The sequence below is a fragment of the Dendrobates tinctorius genome, unplaced genomic scaffold (assembly GCF_039654945.1).
Source record: "Dendrobates tinctorius isolate UK_male_01 unplaced genomic scaffold, ASM3965494v1 ptg000261l, whole genome shotgun sequence".
NCBI classification, from domain to species: Eukaryota; Metazoa; Chordata; class Amphibia; order Anura; family Dendrobatidae; genus Dendrobates; species Dendrobates tinctorius.
In genome coordinates, this window is record NW_027361928.1 from 1,082,678 (window position 1) to 1,100,617 (window position 17,940).

Consider the following 17,940-nt stretch of genomic DNA (forward strand, 5'->3'; position numbering starts at 1 on the left):
GATTGGGGGGCTCTGCCACAACTGCATTATACACCAGAGCTGCGCTCTCTGCTACTGCTAGAAGTGTGTGCAGCCTCCCCCACTGTCAGTGCTGCACAGCATGCTGGGAGATGGCAACCCCTGGGGACAAGGGAGAGCAGCTCCACCCCCCATGATGTGTACAGTGGGGGAGGAGCCAGCAATTCTCCAAGAGGGCGGAGCTACAATCAGTTATAAGCTGAAGATCCCGGGCAACGAACATCAGAGCGAGACCGATCACAAAAAACAAAGGGCACTGCCACCCTCCCCCCCGTGCAAAGCGTGACCTCCGCCCCGCAGAGGTCCCTGGGCGATGCCGCCGCTCTCCGCCCCGCAGAGGTCCCTGGGCGATGCCGCCGCTCTCCGCCCCGCAGAGGTCCCTGGGCGATGCCGCCGCTCTCCGCCCCGCAGAGGTCCCTGGGCGATGCCGCCGCTCTCCGCCCCGCAGAGGTCCCTGGGCGATGCCGCCGCTCTCCGCCCCGCAGAGGTCCCTGGGCGATGCCGCCGCTCGCCCTGCAGCAGCTCCATTTCCGTGATCTCTGATCCGTTGCCTTTTGCAGGTTAAATGGCGGCCACGATGAGTCACATGACCAGCATCGCTTCTGCGTCCCCTCCATCTTGCAGGACGCAGTCACAGGTGTGAGGCAGCTGCAGATTTGTGTTTATTGCAGCCATAATTACATTCATTATATACATCCAACAGCTGAGGGTTTGTTATAATGTATCAGTCCATTAGTAGCTGCAGAAGCCTCATTAACCCCACCCCCAGACTTCAGATCTGAGCGCCACAGTCCGCAAGCCCCGCCCCCTGGGCTGCAATCAGATCTCTGGAGGCGGGAACTTCTGTAGTGACTCCACCCAAGATGTGATGTCACTGAAGAGAAAAAGGCAAAGGGGGAAATAGCACCCCCCAAAATATACATCCAACATGGTACAGTCCAGCTCCGCCACCCACGGCAATAATTACAATTGGTGAGGAGTACGGCCCCCGCAGACGCGATCGGACAGCAGTCACAAGCAGCGCGGAGCCTGCGCGCACCCAGCTGCCATCTTGTCCTCCTCTGTCATTCTTGGTGCGATTTTAGGGACTCGGTGCTGACGCTCTCCCTGCAAAACAAAAAGGAGGAACTGAAGCTGAAGACTCCCGGCATCGTCAGGAAGTGGAGACGTGGCCCCCCCAGATCGCTACACAGGGTCACACCCAAAATGCCCCCAGGAACTCACCACATGGGGTAATGTGCTTGGTAGTCGGGGGTCACACCGTTCTGTCCGCCCATACCTGGCGATAGAGAGGAGAATCTGTCACATCGGAGGGCAGCGGGAATCATCCGGAACCACAACCGCTCCCATCCTTCAAAATCCCCCCGCCGGTGGTACAGGCCGTCCCCCCTCACCCTGCCGGTAGTACGGTCTGTCCCCCCCCCTCTCGCCCCACCGGTGGTACGGTCCGTCCTCCCCCTCTCCCCCTGCCGGTGGTACGGTCCGTCCTCCCCCCCTCTCGCCCCACCGGTGGTACGGTCCGTCCTCCCCCCCTCTCGCCCCACCGGTGGTACGGTCCGTCCTCCCCCCTGCCGGTGGTACGGTCCGTCCTCCCCCTCTCCCCCTGCCGGTGGTACGGTCCGTCCTCCCCCTGCCGGTGGTACGGTCCGTTCCCCCCCCCTCTCGCCCTGCCGGTGGTACGGTCCGTTCCCCCCCTCTCGCCCTGCCGGTGGTACGGTCCGTTCCCCCCCTCTCGCCCTGCCGGTGGTACGGTCCGTTCCCCCCCTCGCCCTGTCGGTGGTACGGTCCGTTCCCCCCCTCTCGCCCTGCCGGTGGTACGGTCCGTTCCCCCCCTCGCCCTGTCGGTGGTACGGTCCGTTCCCCCCTCTCGCCCTGCCGGTGGTACGGTCCGTTCCCCCCCTCTCGCCCTGCCGGTGGTACGGTCCGTTCCCCCCCTCTCGCCCTGCCGGTGGTACGGAGAAAAAAAAACAAGCTAAGCCACAGAAAACCAGAGTGGTTGGTAACTAAGCGGATTGCAGATCCCTGATCTTACCACACAACTAGCAGTAGCCGTGGAGCGTACCTATGATGATCCTAGACGCCTCGTCACGGCCGGAGGACTAAATAAGCCTGAAGCATGAAAAGGGAAAACTGCCCCAGAGCAGACCCCAAAGGAATAGACAGCCCTTACACATGTATTGACGGTGAAACAAGATGAAAACACAAACACAGGCAGGAAAATAGGCTGAGCAAATGATGGGGCCCACACTAACTAGAAAGGAAAGGAAACATGGACCAGAGCCGAAGACGAATCTCTGGTGCCCATCGGATACAGGGAAATCTCTGTCCCTGCCCTGAAAAATAAAAACATCAAACAGGGTCGGAGCTCAGGAGGAATACTGATCTGGCATAAAGAGGAGCTCCACCAGTACATCAAACCGGTGGAGGAGGCAGCCACATATGGATCAGGATCAGCAGCTCCATCCTCACCTCTCAGTCTGATGTCTATCTCTGCGCCACCTATATACCACCGCCAGAGTCACCCTACTTCAATCCAGACTGCTTCGAGATCTTACAAAGAGAAGCCGCCCACTATCAGGGCCTGGGCAAAGTTCTCATCTTTGGAGACCTCAATGCAAGAACAGGGAGAGAAAACGACTTCCTGACCACGGATGGGAACATCTACATATTTGGAGCAGAGAATAACGGCCAAGACTCAGTAGTCACAAAGAGAAACAGCTATGACAGTACAGTCAACAAAAGTGGTAAAAAGCTCCTGAACGTATGCAGAAGTTTAGGACTTCATATTCTTAACGGACGAACCAAAGGAGACTCCTTAGGGAGGTGCACACTAAACTCCCATGTAGGGAGGAGTGTAGTAGATTATGCCATTATAGATATGAACCTGGCAGATATCAGCGCCTTCATAGTCTCCCCACAAACGCACCTGTCAGACCACAACCAACTTCTTCTGTACCTGAAATCTACAGAGAAACCATCCACTCAAAAGCCTCAGCAGAGCGGCCTCTTCACCCGGCCTCCATCCTATAAATGGCACAAAACGTCGGCATTAAAGTATAAAGAGGTTCCCAGCAGACCTGAAATACAGCGGATGCTCCACCACTTCTACAACTACGAGTACCAGCCTAACCCGAAGGGAGTGAGTCAAGCTGCAAAAGACCTCAACAATATATTCTATGCAATGGCCAGACTGTCCGACCTTAAAAAAGTCAACTACAAGAGACCAAAAGAAAAACAGATCAATGGATGGTTTGACAGAGAATGTAAAGCCGTACGGAAGACCCTGAGAACAGCCTCAAACAAGAAACACAGAGACCCCAACCACCCGGGTCTGAGGGAAGCCTATGAAACCATACAAAGGCAGTACAAAACCATCCTCAGGAGGAAGAAGCAGAGTTACATCTCCACCAAACTTAACCAACTCCAAGACGCCCTCCAAGACAACTCCTTCTGGGAACTATGGAACCACATGGGCACAAAAGACAAGAAAAACAACATCCATATCCAAAATGGCAACATCTGGCTCCAGTACTTCAGAGACCTCTATAAAGACATTCCAAAGGAAGAACTAAGTCAAGAACAGGAAAACATAATGGCAAAGCTAAAAGCAATGGAGCAAAAAGTAAAAAACGTCCAAAACCCCCTGGATGCACCTATTACATTACAGGAAGTAGCAGAGAGAATCTCTTCCATAAGATGTAGAAAAGCCGGTGGCCTGGATGGAATCCTACCAGAAATGCTGAAGTACAGCCCACCAGAAATACAGGCCGCAATGGTTAAACTCTTCAATATTGTGCTAAGTGCCGGCTACTTCCCTCCTACCTGGAATCAAGGCCTCATCACACCCATCCACAAGAATGGGGACAGGTATGACCCAGCCAACTACAGAGGAATATGTGTCAGCAGCAACCTGGGAAAACTGTTCAACAGCATCCTGAACAAGCGGATCCTCAGTTTCCTCACCGAGCACAACGTCCTCAGCAAGAGCCAAGCAGGCTTCATGCCAAACCACCGCACTACTGACCACATCTACACTCTGCACAGCCTCATTCAGAGCCACGTCCACGATACAAAGAACGGGAAGATATACGCCTGTTTCGTGGACTTTAAAAAGGCCTTTGATTCGGTGTGGCACCCAGGCTTATTCCTGAAACTGCTGGAGAGCGGAATAGGAGGAAAGACCTATGATGTTATCAAAAGCTCCTACACCGAGAACCTCTGCAGTGTGAGTGTGAACGGCAGAAGAACGGCTTATTTCCAGCAGAGCCGGGGAGTCAGACAAGGCTGCAGCCTAAGACCAACGCTCTTCAACATTTACATCAATGAGCTGGCTACCGCTCTGGAATCTTCCACAGCACCAGGTCTCACCCTCCACGACGCGCAGGTGAAATTCTTGCTGTATGCAGATGACTTGCTGCTTCTGTCACCAACCGAGAAAGGTCTCCAAGACAACCTGAAAATCTTAGAGAAATTCAGCTCCACCTGGGCTCTACCGGTCAACCTAAAGAAAACCAACATCATGGTGTTCCAGAAGAGAGAGAGAAAATCAGACCAGCACCCTTTATTTATCCTCAACAACTGCGCCCTTACAGGAACGGACAAATATACCTACCTGGGCCTAGAGATTCACCGATCAGGGAGCTTCAAACAAGCCATAGAGACCCTGAAAGACAAGGCATGCAAAACCTTCTATGCCATCCGAAGGAAACTCTACCATCTAAAGCCACCAGTGAGGGTCTGGTTAAAAATCTTCGACTCTATCATCGCCCCAATCCTCCTGTATGGTAGCGAAGTCTGGGGCCCTCACACCTACCCAGACTGGTCAAGGTGGGATTCAAGTCCAACAGAAATATTCCACCTGGAATTCTGCAAGCACCTTCTCCAAGTCCATCGGAGCACCTCCAACAGTGCTTGCCGGGCCGAGCTGGGCAGATTCCCTCTACACCTAACGGTTCTAAAGAGGGCACTGTCATTCCGGGCTCACCTACGTAGGAGCAATCCAAGCTCCCATCACCATAAAGCCCTGACACATGTAGGGGAAACAGAAAAACCAGGACCCTCGGAACAGCTCACCCAAACCCAACCTGACCAGAAAACCAATCACAACAACCTGACAAAAGCCGGAATCAGGAAGATGGTAGACGAAGGCCAGGAGAGGTACGTAAGTGACTGGAAGAACGACATCATCAGCTCACAGAAACTGACCATGTACCGGAGTCTACAGAGAGACTACAGACTGGCTCCATACCTGGAGAAACTCCCGGACCCCAAAGACCGCAAGATCCTGAGCCGGTATAGACTCAGTGCCCACAGTCTGGCCATCGAATCCGGCCGACACAGGCAGAGCTACAAGCCCAGGGAGGAAAGACTGTGCCAACACTGTGACCAGGAGGCCCTGGAGGATGAGACCCACTTCCTGCTACACTGCTCCAAGTACTCAGCAGTGAGGGACACTCACTTCAGGAGACTCTCACATCTCTTCCCGGATTTCACCACCATGAAGGAGGAAGAGAAAACATACATCCTGCTGGGGGAAGAAGAGAGAGCAGTGGAGATAGCAGCGCAATATGTAAGCGAATGCCATAGACTGCGAGAAAGAGAACTATATGCCATGGACTTCTATGGCCCCCACCCTGGATATGCCCCAATCCCCCATCCACCTTCCCTATGCCATGGACTTCTATAGCCTCATCCTGGATATGCCCCCATGCCGCCATCCACCTTCCCTATGCCATGGACTTCTATAGCCCCATCCTGGATCTGCCCCATCCACCTTTCCTACAGCCCCTTCCCAACATCCCTACAGTCCCTATCCCTATTCCCTTATGTACACCTGCTTTGGCAAAACTAATGTGTATTTAGTCCTGCCAATAAAGCTTCTTTGAATCTTGAAAGGAAAGACACTGTCTGCAATCTGCCCAAAACCCTACAAAATAATGTCCAACACTTCTGATAAAAATTAACCCTGAAGTCACTAGACTTCTCCCAGTATATCAGCACTCTGGAATATTCTGAGACAGCAAAAAGAGACCAAACTAGTAAGGGACAAAAAGCCAATTGGCAAAATACAGATAAATAAGAGTGGAAATTCAGCTCAGCCCCCAGCCGGGGCTGGCAGACCACACAAAAAACTGAATAGACCAACAAAATCAAGTGTGAACATTAGCAGAAAAACTTAGCTTGAGCTGACTGGAACAGAGCTGAGAACCAAGACCTGACAAGCAGGAGGTATCACCAGCAACTGAATAGGGCGTCAGCTGTCTTAAATCCAATCTGAGACTCCTGAGGTCCAATCGTCATCCTCATTCTCAGGTGGCAGATCTCCACCGATCAAACCAGCCGCACCACCTCCCGTCACCACCAGAGGGAGTCCAGAAGGGGAACTCACAACTGGTGACAATGAACTCACAACACTGCCGGTAGTACAGGCCGTCCCCCCCTCTCACCCTGCCGGAAGTACAGGCCGTCCCCCACCTCACCCTGCCGGTATTACAAGCCGTTCCACCCCTTCTCACCCTGCCGGTAGTACAGGCCGTCCCCCCCCTCACCCTGCCGGTAGTACAGGCCGTCCCCCCCCCTCACCCTGCCGGTAGTACAGGCCGCCCCCCCCTCACCCTGCCGGTAGTACAGGCCGCCCCCCCCCTCACCCTGCCGGTAGTACAGGCCGTCACTCACCCTGCCGGCAGTACAGGCCGCCCCCCCCTCACCCTGCCGGCAGTACAGGCCGCCCCCCCCTCACCCTGCCGGCAGTACAGGCCGCCCCCCCCCTCACCCTGCCGGTAGTACAGGCCGTCCCTCACCCTGCCGGCAGTACAAGCCGCCCCCCCCTCACCCTGCCGGTAGTACAGGCCGTCCCTCACCCTGCCGGCAGTACAGGCCGCCCCCCCCCTCACCCTGCCGGTAGTACAGGCCGTCCCCCCCTCACCCTGCCGGCAGTACAGGCCGCCCCCCCCTCACCCTGCCGGTAGTACAGGCCGTCCCTCACCCTGCCGGCAGTACAGGCCGCCCCCCCCTCACCCTGCCGGTAGTACAGGCCGTCCCCCCCCCCTCACCCTGCCGGTAGTACAGGCCGTCCCCCCCCCCCTCACCCTGCCGGTAGTACAGGCCGTCCCCCCCCTCACCCTGCCGGTAGTACAGGCCGTCCCCCCCCCTCACCCTGCCGGTAGTACAGGCCGTCCCCCCCCCCCTCACCCTGCCGGTAGTACAGGCCGTCCCCCCCCCCCTCACCCTGCCGGTAGTACAGGCCGTCCCCCCCCTCACCCTGCCGGTAGTACAGGCCGTCCCCCCCCTCACCCTGCCGGTAGTACAGGCCGTCCCCCCCCTCACCCTGCCGGTAGTACAGGCCGTCCCCCCCCCCCTCACCCTGCCGGTAGTACAGGCCGTCCCCCCCCTCACCCTGCCGGTAGTACAGGCCGTCCCCCCCCTCACCCTGCCGGTAGTACAGGCCGTCCCCCCCCTCACCCTGCCGGTAGTACAGGCCGTCCCCCCCCTCACCCTGCCGGTAGTACAGGCCGTCCCCCCCCTCACCCTGCCGGTAGTACAGGCCGTCCCCCCCCTCACCCTGCCGGTAGTACAGGCCGTCCCCCCCCTCACCCTGCCGGTAGTACAGGCCGTCCCTCACCCTGCCGGTAGTACAGGCCGTCCCTCACCCTGCCGGCAGTACAGGCCGCCCCCCCCTCACCCTGCCGGTAGTACAGGCCGTCCCCCCCCTCACCCTGCCGGTAGTACAGGCCGTTGACGGTCGGGCCGTACTTCCTCCAGGACAGCTGGATGGCGGTGACGCTGAGGAGCAGCCAGGCGAGCAGGAGCTTGAAGATGGCGGCTCTGAGGTCGTTGCTCTCCCAATCCCGGCAGAAGTCAGAGCAGACGCCGAGCACCAGCGCCAGGAGCGGGGAGAGCAGCTCCGCGGCCTCCATCACTGGAGACACTGCGGCTGCGCGGACAGAGAGCCCCGCCCACCACTGCCTGCCACTCAGGGGGCGGGGCTACACTGCAGGGGGCGGAGCCAGAGCGACTCTACCAGTGGCTGTAGCGGCGGCGGCCGGTCAGTGACAGCTCGAGGACAGGTGATCGTCTGCAGCGCTGCGGGGTCCTCGCCAGTCTCCTGTCCCACTAGTCTGTCACTCCGCTGCCTACAATCACACTATGGGCTGACCAGTGATGGAGAGCGGGTGAACACTGACAGCCTGGGGCCCCTGTGCAGCACATCCGAGTGTAGGGGCCGTGCCGCCCCTATGTACAGCACCGCCCCTTATTACACTGTGCCCGCCCCTATGTACAGCACCGCCCCTTATTACACTGTGCCCGCCCCTATGTACAGCACCGCCCCTTATTACACTGTGCCCGCCCCTATTTACAGCACCGCCCCTTATTACACTGTGCCCGCCCCTATGTACAGCACCGCCCCTTATTACACTGTGCCCGCCCCTATGTACAGCACCGCCCCTTATTACACTGTGCCCGCCCCTATGTACAGCACCGCCCCTTATTACACTGTGCCCGCCCCTATGTACAGCACCGCCCCTTATTACACTGTGCCCGCCCCTATGTACAGCACCGCCCCTTATTACACTGTGCCCGCCCCTATGTACAGCACCGCCCCTTATTACACTGTGCCCGCCCCTATGTACAGCACCGCCCCTTATTACACTGTGCCCGCCCCTATGTACAGCACCGCCCCTTATTACACTGTGCCCGCCCCTATGTACAGCACCGCCCCTTATTACACTGTGCCCGCCCCTATGTACAGCACCGCCCCTTATTACACTGTGCCCGCCCCTATGTACAGCACCGCCCCTTATTACACTGTGCCCGCCCCTGTAATATGTACAGCACCGTCCCTTATTACACTGTGCCCGCCCCTGTAATATGTACAGCACCGTCCCTTATTACACTGTGCCCGCCCCTGTAATATGTACAGCACCGTCCCTTATTACACTGTGCCCACCCCTGTAATATGTACAGCACCGCCCCTTATTACACTGTGCCCGCCCCTGTAATATGTACAGCACCGTCCCTTATTACACTGTGCCCGCCCCTGTAATATGTACAGCACCATCCCTTATTACACTGTGCCCTCCCCTGTGATATGTACAGCACTGCCCCTTATTACACTGTGCCCGCCCCTGTGATATGTACAGCACTGCCCCTTATTACACTGTGCCCGCCCCTGTAATATGTACAGCACCGTCCCTTATTACACTGTGCCCGCCCCTGCAATATGTACAGCACCGCCCCTTTTTACACTGTGCCCGCCCCTGTAATGTGTACAGCACCGCCCCTTATTACACTGTGCCCGCCCCTGTAATATGTACAGCACCGCCCCTTATTACACTGTGCCCGCCCCTATGTACAGCACCGTCCCTTATTACACTGTGCCCGCCCCTGTAATATGTACAGCACCGCCCCTTATTACACTGTGCCCGCCCCTGTAATATGTACAGCACCGCCCCTTATTACACTGTGCCCGCCCCTGTAATACATACAGCACCGCCCCTTATTACACTGTGCCCGCCCCTGTAATATGTACAGCACCGTCCCTTATTACACTGTGCCCGCCCCTGTAATACATACAGCACCGCCCCTTATTACACTGTGCCCGCCCCTATGTACAGCATCGTCCCTTATTACACTGTGCCCGCCCCTGTAATATGTACAGCACCCCCCCTTATTACACTGTGCCCGCCCCTATGTACAGCACTGTCCCTTATTACACTGTGCCCTCCCCTATGTACAGCACCGCCCCTTATTACACTGTGCCCGCCCCTATGTACAGCACCACCCCTTATTACACTGTGCCCGCCCCTATGTACAGCACCGTCCCTTATTACACTGTGCCCGCCCCTATGTACAGCACCGCCCCTTATTACACTGTGCCCGCCCTTATTATGTACAGCACCATCCCTTATTACACTGTGCCCGCCCTTATTATGTACAGCACCATCCCTTATTACACTATGCCCGCCCCTATGTACAGCACCGTCCCTTATTCCACTGTGCCCGCCCCTATGTACAGCACCGCCTCTTATTACACTGTGCCCGCCCCTGTAATATGTACAGCCCCGTCCCTTATTACACTGTGCCCGCCCCTGTAATATATACAGCACCGCCTCTTATTACACTGTGCCCGCCCCTGTAATATGTACAGCACCGCCCCTTATTACACTGTGCCCGCCCTTATGTACAGCACCGCCCCTTATTACACTGTGCCCGCCCCTGTAATACATACAGCACCGTCCCTTATTACACTGTGCCCGCCCTTGTAATATTTACAGCACCGCCCCTTATTACACTGTGCCCGCCCCTGTAATATGTACAGCACCGACCCTTATTACACTGTGCCCGCCCCTGTAATATGTACAGCACCGTCCCTGATTACACTGTGCCCGCCCCTGTAATATGTACAGCACCCTCCCTTATTACACTGTGCCCGCCCCTGTAATATTTACAGCACCGCCCTTTATTACACTGTGCCTGCCCCTGTAATATGTACAGCACCGTCCCTTATTACACTGTGCCCGCCCCTGTAATATGTACAGCACCGTCCCTTATTACACTGTGCCCGCCCCTGTAATATGTACAGCACCGTCCCTTATTACACTGTGCCCGCCCCTATGTACAGCACCCTCCCTTATTACACTGTGCCCGCCCCTGTAATATTTACAGCACCACCCCTTATTACACTGTGCCCGCCCCTGTAATATGTACAGCACCGCCCCTTATTACACTGTGCCCGCCCCTGTAATATGTACAGCACCGTCCCTTATTACACTGTGCCCGCCCCTGTATTGTGTACAGCACCGTCCCTTATTACACTGTGCCCGCCCCTGTAATATGTACAGCACCGCCCCTTATTACACTGTGCCTGCCCCTGTAATGTGTACAGCACCGCCCCTTATTACACTGTGCCCGCCCCTGTAATATGTACAGCACCGCCCCTTATTACACTGTGCCCGCCCCTGTAATATGTACAGCATCGCCCCTTATTACACTGTGCCCGCCCCTGTAATATGTACAGCACCGCCCCTTATTACACTGTCCCCGCCCCTGTAATATGTACAGCACCGTCCCTTATTACACTGTGCCCGCCCCTATGTACAGCACCGTCCCTTATTACACTGTGCCCGCCCCTGTAATATGTACAGCACCGCCCCTTATTACACTGTGCCCGCCCCTGTAATATGTACAGCACCGCCCCTTATTACACTGTGCCCGCCCCTGTAATACATACAGCACCGCCCCTTATTACACTGTGCCCGCCCCTGTAATATGTACAGCACCGTCCCTTATTACACTGTGCCCGCCCCTGTAATACATACAGCACCGCCCCTTATTACACTGTGCCCGCCCCTATGTACAGCATCGTCCCTTATTACACTGTGCCCGCCCCTGTAATATGTACAGCACCCCCCCTTATTACACTGTGCCCGCCCCTATGTACAGCACTGTCCCTTATTACACTGTGCCCTCCCCTATGTACAGCACCGCCCCTTATTACACTGTGCCCGCCCCTATGTACAGCACCACCCCTTATTACACTGTGCCCACCCCTATGTACAGCACCGTCCCTTATTACACTGTGCCCGCCCCTGTAATATGTACAGCACCGCCCCTTATTACACTGTGCCCGCCCCTGTAATATATACAGCACCGCCTCTTATTACACTGTGCCCGCCCCTGTAATATGTACAGCACCGCCCCTTATTACACTGTGCCCGCCCTTATGTACAGCACCGCCCCTTATTACACTGTGCCCGCCCCTGTAATACATACAGCACCGTCCCTTATTACACTGTGCCCGCCCTTGTAATATTTACAGCACCGCCCCTTATTACACTGTGCCCGCCCCTGTAATATGTACAGCACCGACCCTTATTACACTGTGCCCGCCCCTGTAATATGTACAGCACCGTCCCTGATTACACTGTGCCCGCCCCTGTAATATGTACAGCACCCTCCCTTATTACACTGTGCCCGCCCCTGTAATATTTACAGCACCGCCCTTTATTACACTGTGCCTGCCCCTGTAATATGTACAGCACCGTCCCTTATTACACTGTGCCCGCCCCTGTAATATGTACAGCACCGTCCCTTATTACACTGTGCCCGCCCCTGTAATATGTACAGCACCGTCCCTTATTACACTGTGCCCGCCCCTATGTACAGCACCCTCCCTTATTACACTGTGCCCGCCCCTGTAATATTTACAGCACCACCCCTTATTACACTGTGCCCGCCCCTGTAATATGTACAGCACCGCCCCTTATTACACTGTGCCCGCCCCTGTAATATGTACAGCACCGTCCCTTATTACACTGTGCCCGCCCCTGTATTGTGTACAGCACCGTCCCTTATTACACTGTGCCCGCCCCTGTAATATGTACAGCACCGCCCCTTATTACACTGTGCCTGCCCCTGTAATGTGCACAGCACCGCCCCTTATTACACTGTGCCCGCCCCTGTAATATGTACAGCACCGCCCCTTATTACACTGTGCCCGCCCCTGTAATATGTACAGCATCGCCCCTTATTACACTGTGCCCGCCCCTGTAATATGTACAGCACCGCCCCTTATTACACTGTCCCCGCCCCTGTAATATGTACAGCACCGTCCCTTATTACACTGTGCCCGCCCCTATGTACAGCACCGTCCCTTATTACACTGTGCCCGCCCCTGTAATATGTACAGCACCGCCCCTTATTACACTGTGCCCGCCCCTGTAATATGTACAGCACCGCCCCTTATTACACTGTGCCCGCCCCTGTAATACATACAGCACCGCCCCTTATTACACTGTGCCCGCCCCTGTAATATGTACAGCACCGTCCCTTATTACACTGTGCCCGCCCCTGTAATACATACAGCACCGCCCCTTATTACACTGTGCCCGCCCCTATGTACAGCATCGTCCCTTATTACACTGTGCCCGCCCCTGTAATATGTACAGCACCCCCCCTTATTACACTGTGCCCGCCCCTATGTACAGCACTGTCCCTTATTACACTGTGCCCTCCCCTATGTACAGCACCGCCCCTTATTACACTGTGCCCGCCCCTATGTACAGCACCACCCCTTATTACACTGTGCCCACCCCTATGTACAGCACCGTCCCTTATTACACTGTGCCCGCCCCTGTAATATGTACAGCACCGCCCCTTATTACACTGTGCCCGCCCTTATTATGTACAGCACCATCCCTTATTACACTGTGCCCGCCCTTATTATGTACAGCACCATCCCTTATTACACTATGCCCGCCCCTATGTACAGCACCGTCCCTTATTACACTGTGCCCGCCCCTATGTACAGCACCGCCTCTTATTACACTGTGCCCGCCCCTGTAATATGTACAGCCCCGTCCCTTATTACACTGTGCCCGCCCCTGTAATATGTACAGCACCGCCTCTTATTACACTGTGCCCGCCCCTGTAATATGTACAGCACCGCCCCTTATTACACTGTGCCCGCCCTTATGTACAGCACCGCCCCTTATTACACTGTGCCCGCCCCTGTAATACATACAGCACCGTCCCTTATTACACTGTGCCTGCCCCTGTAATATTTACAGCACCGCCCCTTATTACACTGTGCCCGCCCCTGTAATATGTACAGCACCGTCCCTTATTACACTGTGCCCGCCCCTGTAATATGTACAGCACCGCCCCTTATTACACTGTCCCCGCCCCTGTAATATGTACAGCACCGTCCCTTATTACACTGTGCCCGCCCCTATGTACAGCACCGTCCCTTATTACACTGTGCCCGCCCCTGTAATATGTACAGCACCGCCCCTTATTACACTGTGCCCGCCCCTGTAATATGTACAGCACCGCCCCTTATTACACTGTGCCCGCCCCTGTAATACATACAGCACCGCCCCTTATTACACTGTGCCCGCCCCTGTAATATGTACAGCACCGTCCCTTATTACACTGTGCCCGCCCCTGTAATACATACAGCACCGCCCCTTATTACACTGTGCCCGCCCCTATGTACAGCATCGTCCCTTATTACACTGTGCCCGCCCCTGTAATATGTACAGCACCCCCCCTTATTACACTGTGCCCGCCCCTATGTACAGCACTGTCCCTTATTACACTGTGCCCTCCCCTATGTACAGCACCGCCCCTTATTACACTGTGCCTGCCCCTATGTACAGCACCACCCCTTATTACACTGTGCCCGCCCCTATGTACAGCACCGTCCCTTATTACACTGTGCCCGCCCCTATGTACAGCACCGCCCCTTATTACACTGTGCCCGCCCTTATTATGTACAGCACCATCCCTTATTACACTGTGCCCGCCCTTATTATGTACAGCACCATCCCTTATTACACTATGCCCGCCCCTATGTACAGCACCGTCCCTTATTACACTGTGCCCGCCCCTATGTACAGCACCGCCTCTTATTACACTGTGCCCGCCCCTGTAATATGTACAGCCCCGTCCCTTATTACACTGTGCCCGCCCCTGTAATATGTACAGCACCGCCTCTTATTACACTGTGCCCGCCCCTGTAATATGTACAGCACCGCCCCTTATTACACTGTGCCCTCCCTTATGTACAGCACCGCCCCTTATTACACTGTGCCCGCCCCTGTAATACATACAGCACCGTCCCTTATTACACTGTGCCCGCCCCTGTAATATTTACAGCACCGCCCCTTATTACACTGTGCCCGCCCCTGTAATATGTACAGCACCGACCCTTATTACACTTTGCCCGCCCCTGTAATATATACAGCACCGTCCCTTATTACACTGTGCCTGCCCCTGTAATATTTACAGCACCGCCCCTTATTACACTGTGCCCGCCCCTGTAATATGTACAGCACCGTCCCTTATTACACTGTGCCCGCCCCTGTAATATGTACAGCACCGTCCCTGATTACACTGTGCCCGCCCCTGTAATATGTACAGCACCCTCCCTTATTACACTGTGCCCGCCCCTGTAATATTTACAGCACCGCCCTTTATTACACTGTGCCCGCCCCTGTAATATGTACAGCACCGTCCCTTATTACACTGTGCCCGCCCCTGTAATATGTACAGCACCGTCCCTTATTACACTGTGCCCGCCCCTGTAATATGTACAGCACCGTCCCTTATTACACTGTGCCGCCCCTATGTACAGCACCCTCCCTTATTACACTGTGCCCGCCCCTGTAATATTTACAGCACCGCCCCTTATTACACTGTGCCCGCCCCTGTAATATGTACAGCACCGCCCCTTATTACACTGTGCCCGCCCCTGTAATATGTACAGCACCGTCCCTTATTACACTGTGCCCGCCCCTGTAATATGTACAGCACCGTCCCTTATTACACTGTGCCCGCCCCTATGTACAGCACCCTCCCTTATTACACTGTGCCCGCCCCTGTAATATTTACAGCACCGCCTTTTATTACACTGTGCCCGCCCCTGTAATATGTACAGCACCCTCCCTTATTACACTGTGCCCGCCCCTGTAATATGTACAGCACCGTCCCTTATTACACTGTGCCCGCCCCTGTAATATGTACAGCATCGTCCCTTATTACACTGTGCCCGCCCCTTGTTATGTACAGCATCGTCCCTTATTACACTGTTCCCGCCCCTTGTTATGTACAGCACCATCCCTTATTACACTGTGCCCGCCCCTTGTTATGTACAGCATCGTCCCTTATTACACTGTGCCCGCCCCTTGTTATGTACAGCACCATCCCTTATTACACTGTGCCCGCCCCTTGTTATGTACAGCATCGTCCCTTATTACACTGTGCCCGCCCTTGTTATGTACAGCACCGTCCCTTATTACACTGTGTCCGTCCCTGTTATGTATAGCACCGTCCCTTATTACACTGTGCCCGCCCCTTGTTATGTACAGCACCATCCCTTATTACACTGTGCCCGCCCCTTGTTATGTACAACACCGTCCCTTATTACACTGTGCCCGCCCCTTGTTATGTACAGCACCGTCCCTTATTACACTGTGCCCGCCCCTTGTTATGTACAGCATCGTCCCTTATTACACTGTGCCCGCCCTTGTTATGTACAGCACCGTCCCTTATTACACTGTGTCCGTCCCTGTTATGTATAGCACCGTCCCTTATTACACTGTGCCCGCCCCTTGTTATGTACAGCACCATCCCTTATTACACTGTGCCCGCCCCTTGTTATGTACAGCACCGTCCCTTATTACACTGTGCCCGCCCCTTGTTATGTACAGCACCGTCCCTTATTACACTGTGCCCGCCCCTTGTTATGTACAGCACCCTCACTTATTACACTGTGCCCGCCCCTTGTTATGTACAGCACCACCCCTTATTACACTGTGCCCGCCCCTTGTTATGTACAGCACCATCCCTTATTACACTGTGCCCGCCCTTGTTATGTACAGCACCGTCCCTTATTACACTGTGCCCGCCCCTTGTTATGTTCAGCACCGTCCCTTATTACACTGTGCCCGCCCCTTGTTATGTACAGCACCATCCCTTATTACACTGTGCCCGCCCCTTGTTATGTACAGCATCGTCCCTTATTACACTGTGCCCGCCCCTTGTTATGTACAGCATCGTCCCTTATTACACTGTGCCCGCCCCTTGTTATGTATAGCACCGTCCCTTATTACACTGTGCCCGCCCTTGTTATGTACAGCACCGTCCCTTATTACACTGTGCCCGCCCTTGTTATGTACAGCACCGTCCCTTATTACACTGTGCCCGCCCCTTGTTATGTACAGCATCGTCCCTTATTACACTGTGCCCGCCCCTTGTTATGTACAGCATCGTCCCTTATTACACTGTGCCCGCCCTTGTTATGTACAGCACCGTCCCTTATTACACTGTGCCCGCCCTTGTTATGTACAGCATCGTCCCTTATTACACTGTGCCCGCCCTTGTTATGTACAGCACCGTCCCTTATTACACTGTGCCCGCCCTTGTTATGTACAGCATCGTCCCTTATTACACTGTGCCCGCCCCTTGTTATGTACAGCACCGTCCCTTATTACACTGTGCCCTCCCTTGTTATGTACAGCACCGTCCCTTATTACACTGTGCCCGCCCCTTGTTATGTACAGCATCGTCCCTTATTACACTGTGCCTGCCCTTATGTACAGCAGTAAAGAAAAGTCACTACTGGAAAAAAAAGCACACCACAACATGGATTTGTAAAAACATTGTAATGATACAAGCTTTATTGGCAGAACAAGATATTAAAACACAATTAAAAGCAAAAAGAAACAGATCTGCTCAGGAAAACAGCCAAAAGGCCCAATGAATACAGAATGCACGACGTGTGTCCACAAGGGAAGATCAATCCTAAACCTAATGGCTGATGAGGCAGAAAATATGTCCAACACCCAGGAAAGAAAAAAAACATCTGGGTTAATCCACATAGTGAGGAGGCAAACCCCTCATGATAAAGAGCCAAAAGGAGCAACATAGCAGCCCAATAGCTGAGAATGTTAGAGGAAAGCAGCAGTAATGGCCGCCCCCTAGAAGCCGAAAAGGAACCTGCAGCGGGAAACAGAGACGCCCCGGAGCAGAGCTGTGAGCAGGAGGGAACCGTGGCCCCACGCGGGAAGGAAGGACACCAATGCCTGCTTGTACCTTAGAGCAACCAGAAGTGATCACCTAAGGCTGTGTGCACAAGTTGCGGTTTTAACCCTGCGGAACCGCTGTGGTTTCCGCAACAAGGTACAGTACCATTAAAGTTGATGGTAAAACGAAACCGCTGTGCACATGGTGCGGTAAAAACCGCGCGGTTTCGAGGCAGATTACAAAGCGCAGCATGTCAATTATTTCTGCGGTTCTGCAGCGGTTCTGCACCCATAGACTTGTATAGAGTCTTTACAATCCGCAGCAAATTCGGCATATGTGCGTTTTTCGCTGCGGATTTGGGTGTCAAAACCACTGCATAGGGAAGTGATGTCAGGC

The 17,940-nt window shown here is 54.8% G+C and overlaps 1 protein-coding gene across 2 annotated transcripts; it reads right to left on the bottom strand.

Annotated features, from left to right (window-relative positions):
- Positions 1 to 662: 662 nt before the first annotated feature.
- On the bottom strand, positions 663 to 8,237 carry TCTA (T cell leukemia translocation altered). 2 transcript variants are annotated; one of them, XM_073558896.1, is made up of 3 exons: positions 7,771 to 8,237; positions 1,243 to 1,297; positions 663 to 1,125 (listed from the first exon to the last, which is right to left on the bottom strand). In XM_073558896.1, the coding sequence occupies exons 1-3, from the start codon at positions 7,932 to 7,934 to the stop codon at positions 1,030 to 1,032; spliced, it is 315 nt and encodes a 104-aa protein (XP_073414997.1). In that variant the 5' UTR covers positions 7,935 to 8,237; the 3' UTR covers positions 663 to 1,029. The 2 variants fall into 2 exon arrangements, with proteins under 2 accessions (XP_073414997.1, XP_073414998.1); XM_073558897.1 differs by having other exon boundaries at positions 7,733 to 8,210.
- Between the last annotated feature and the right edge of the window lie 9,703 nt (positions 8,238 to 17,940).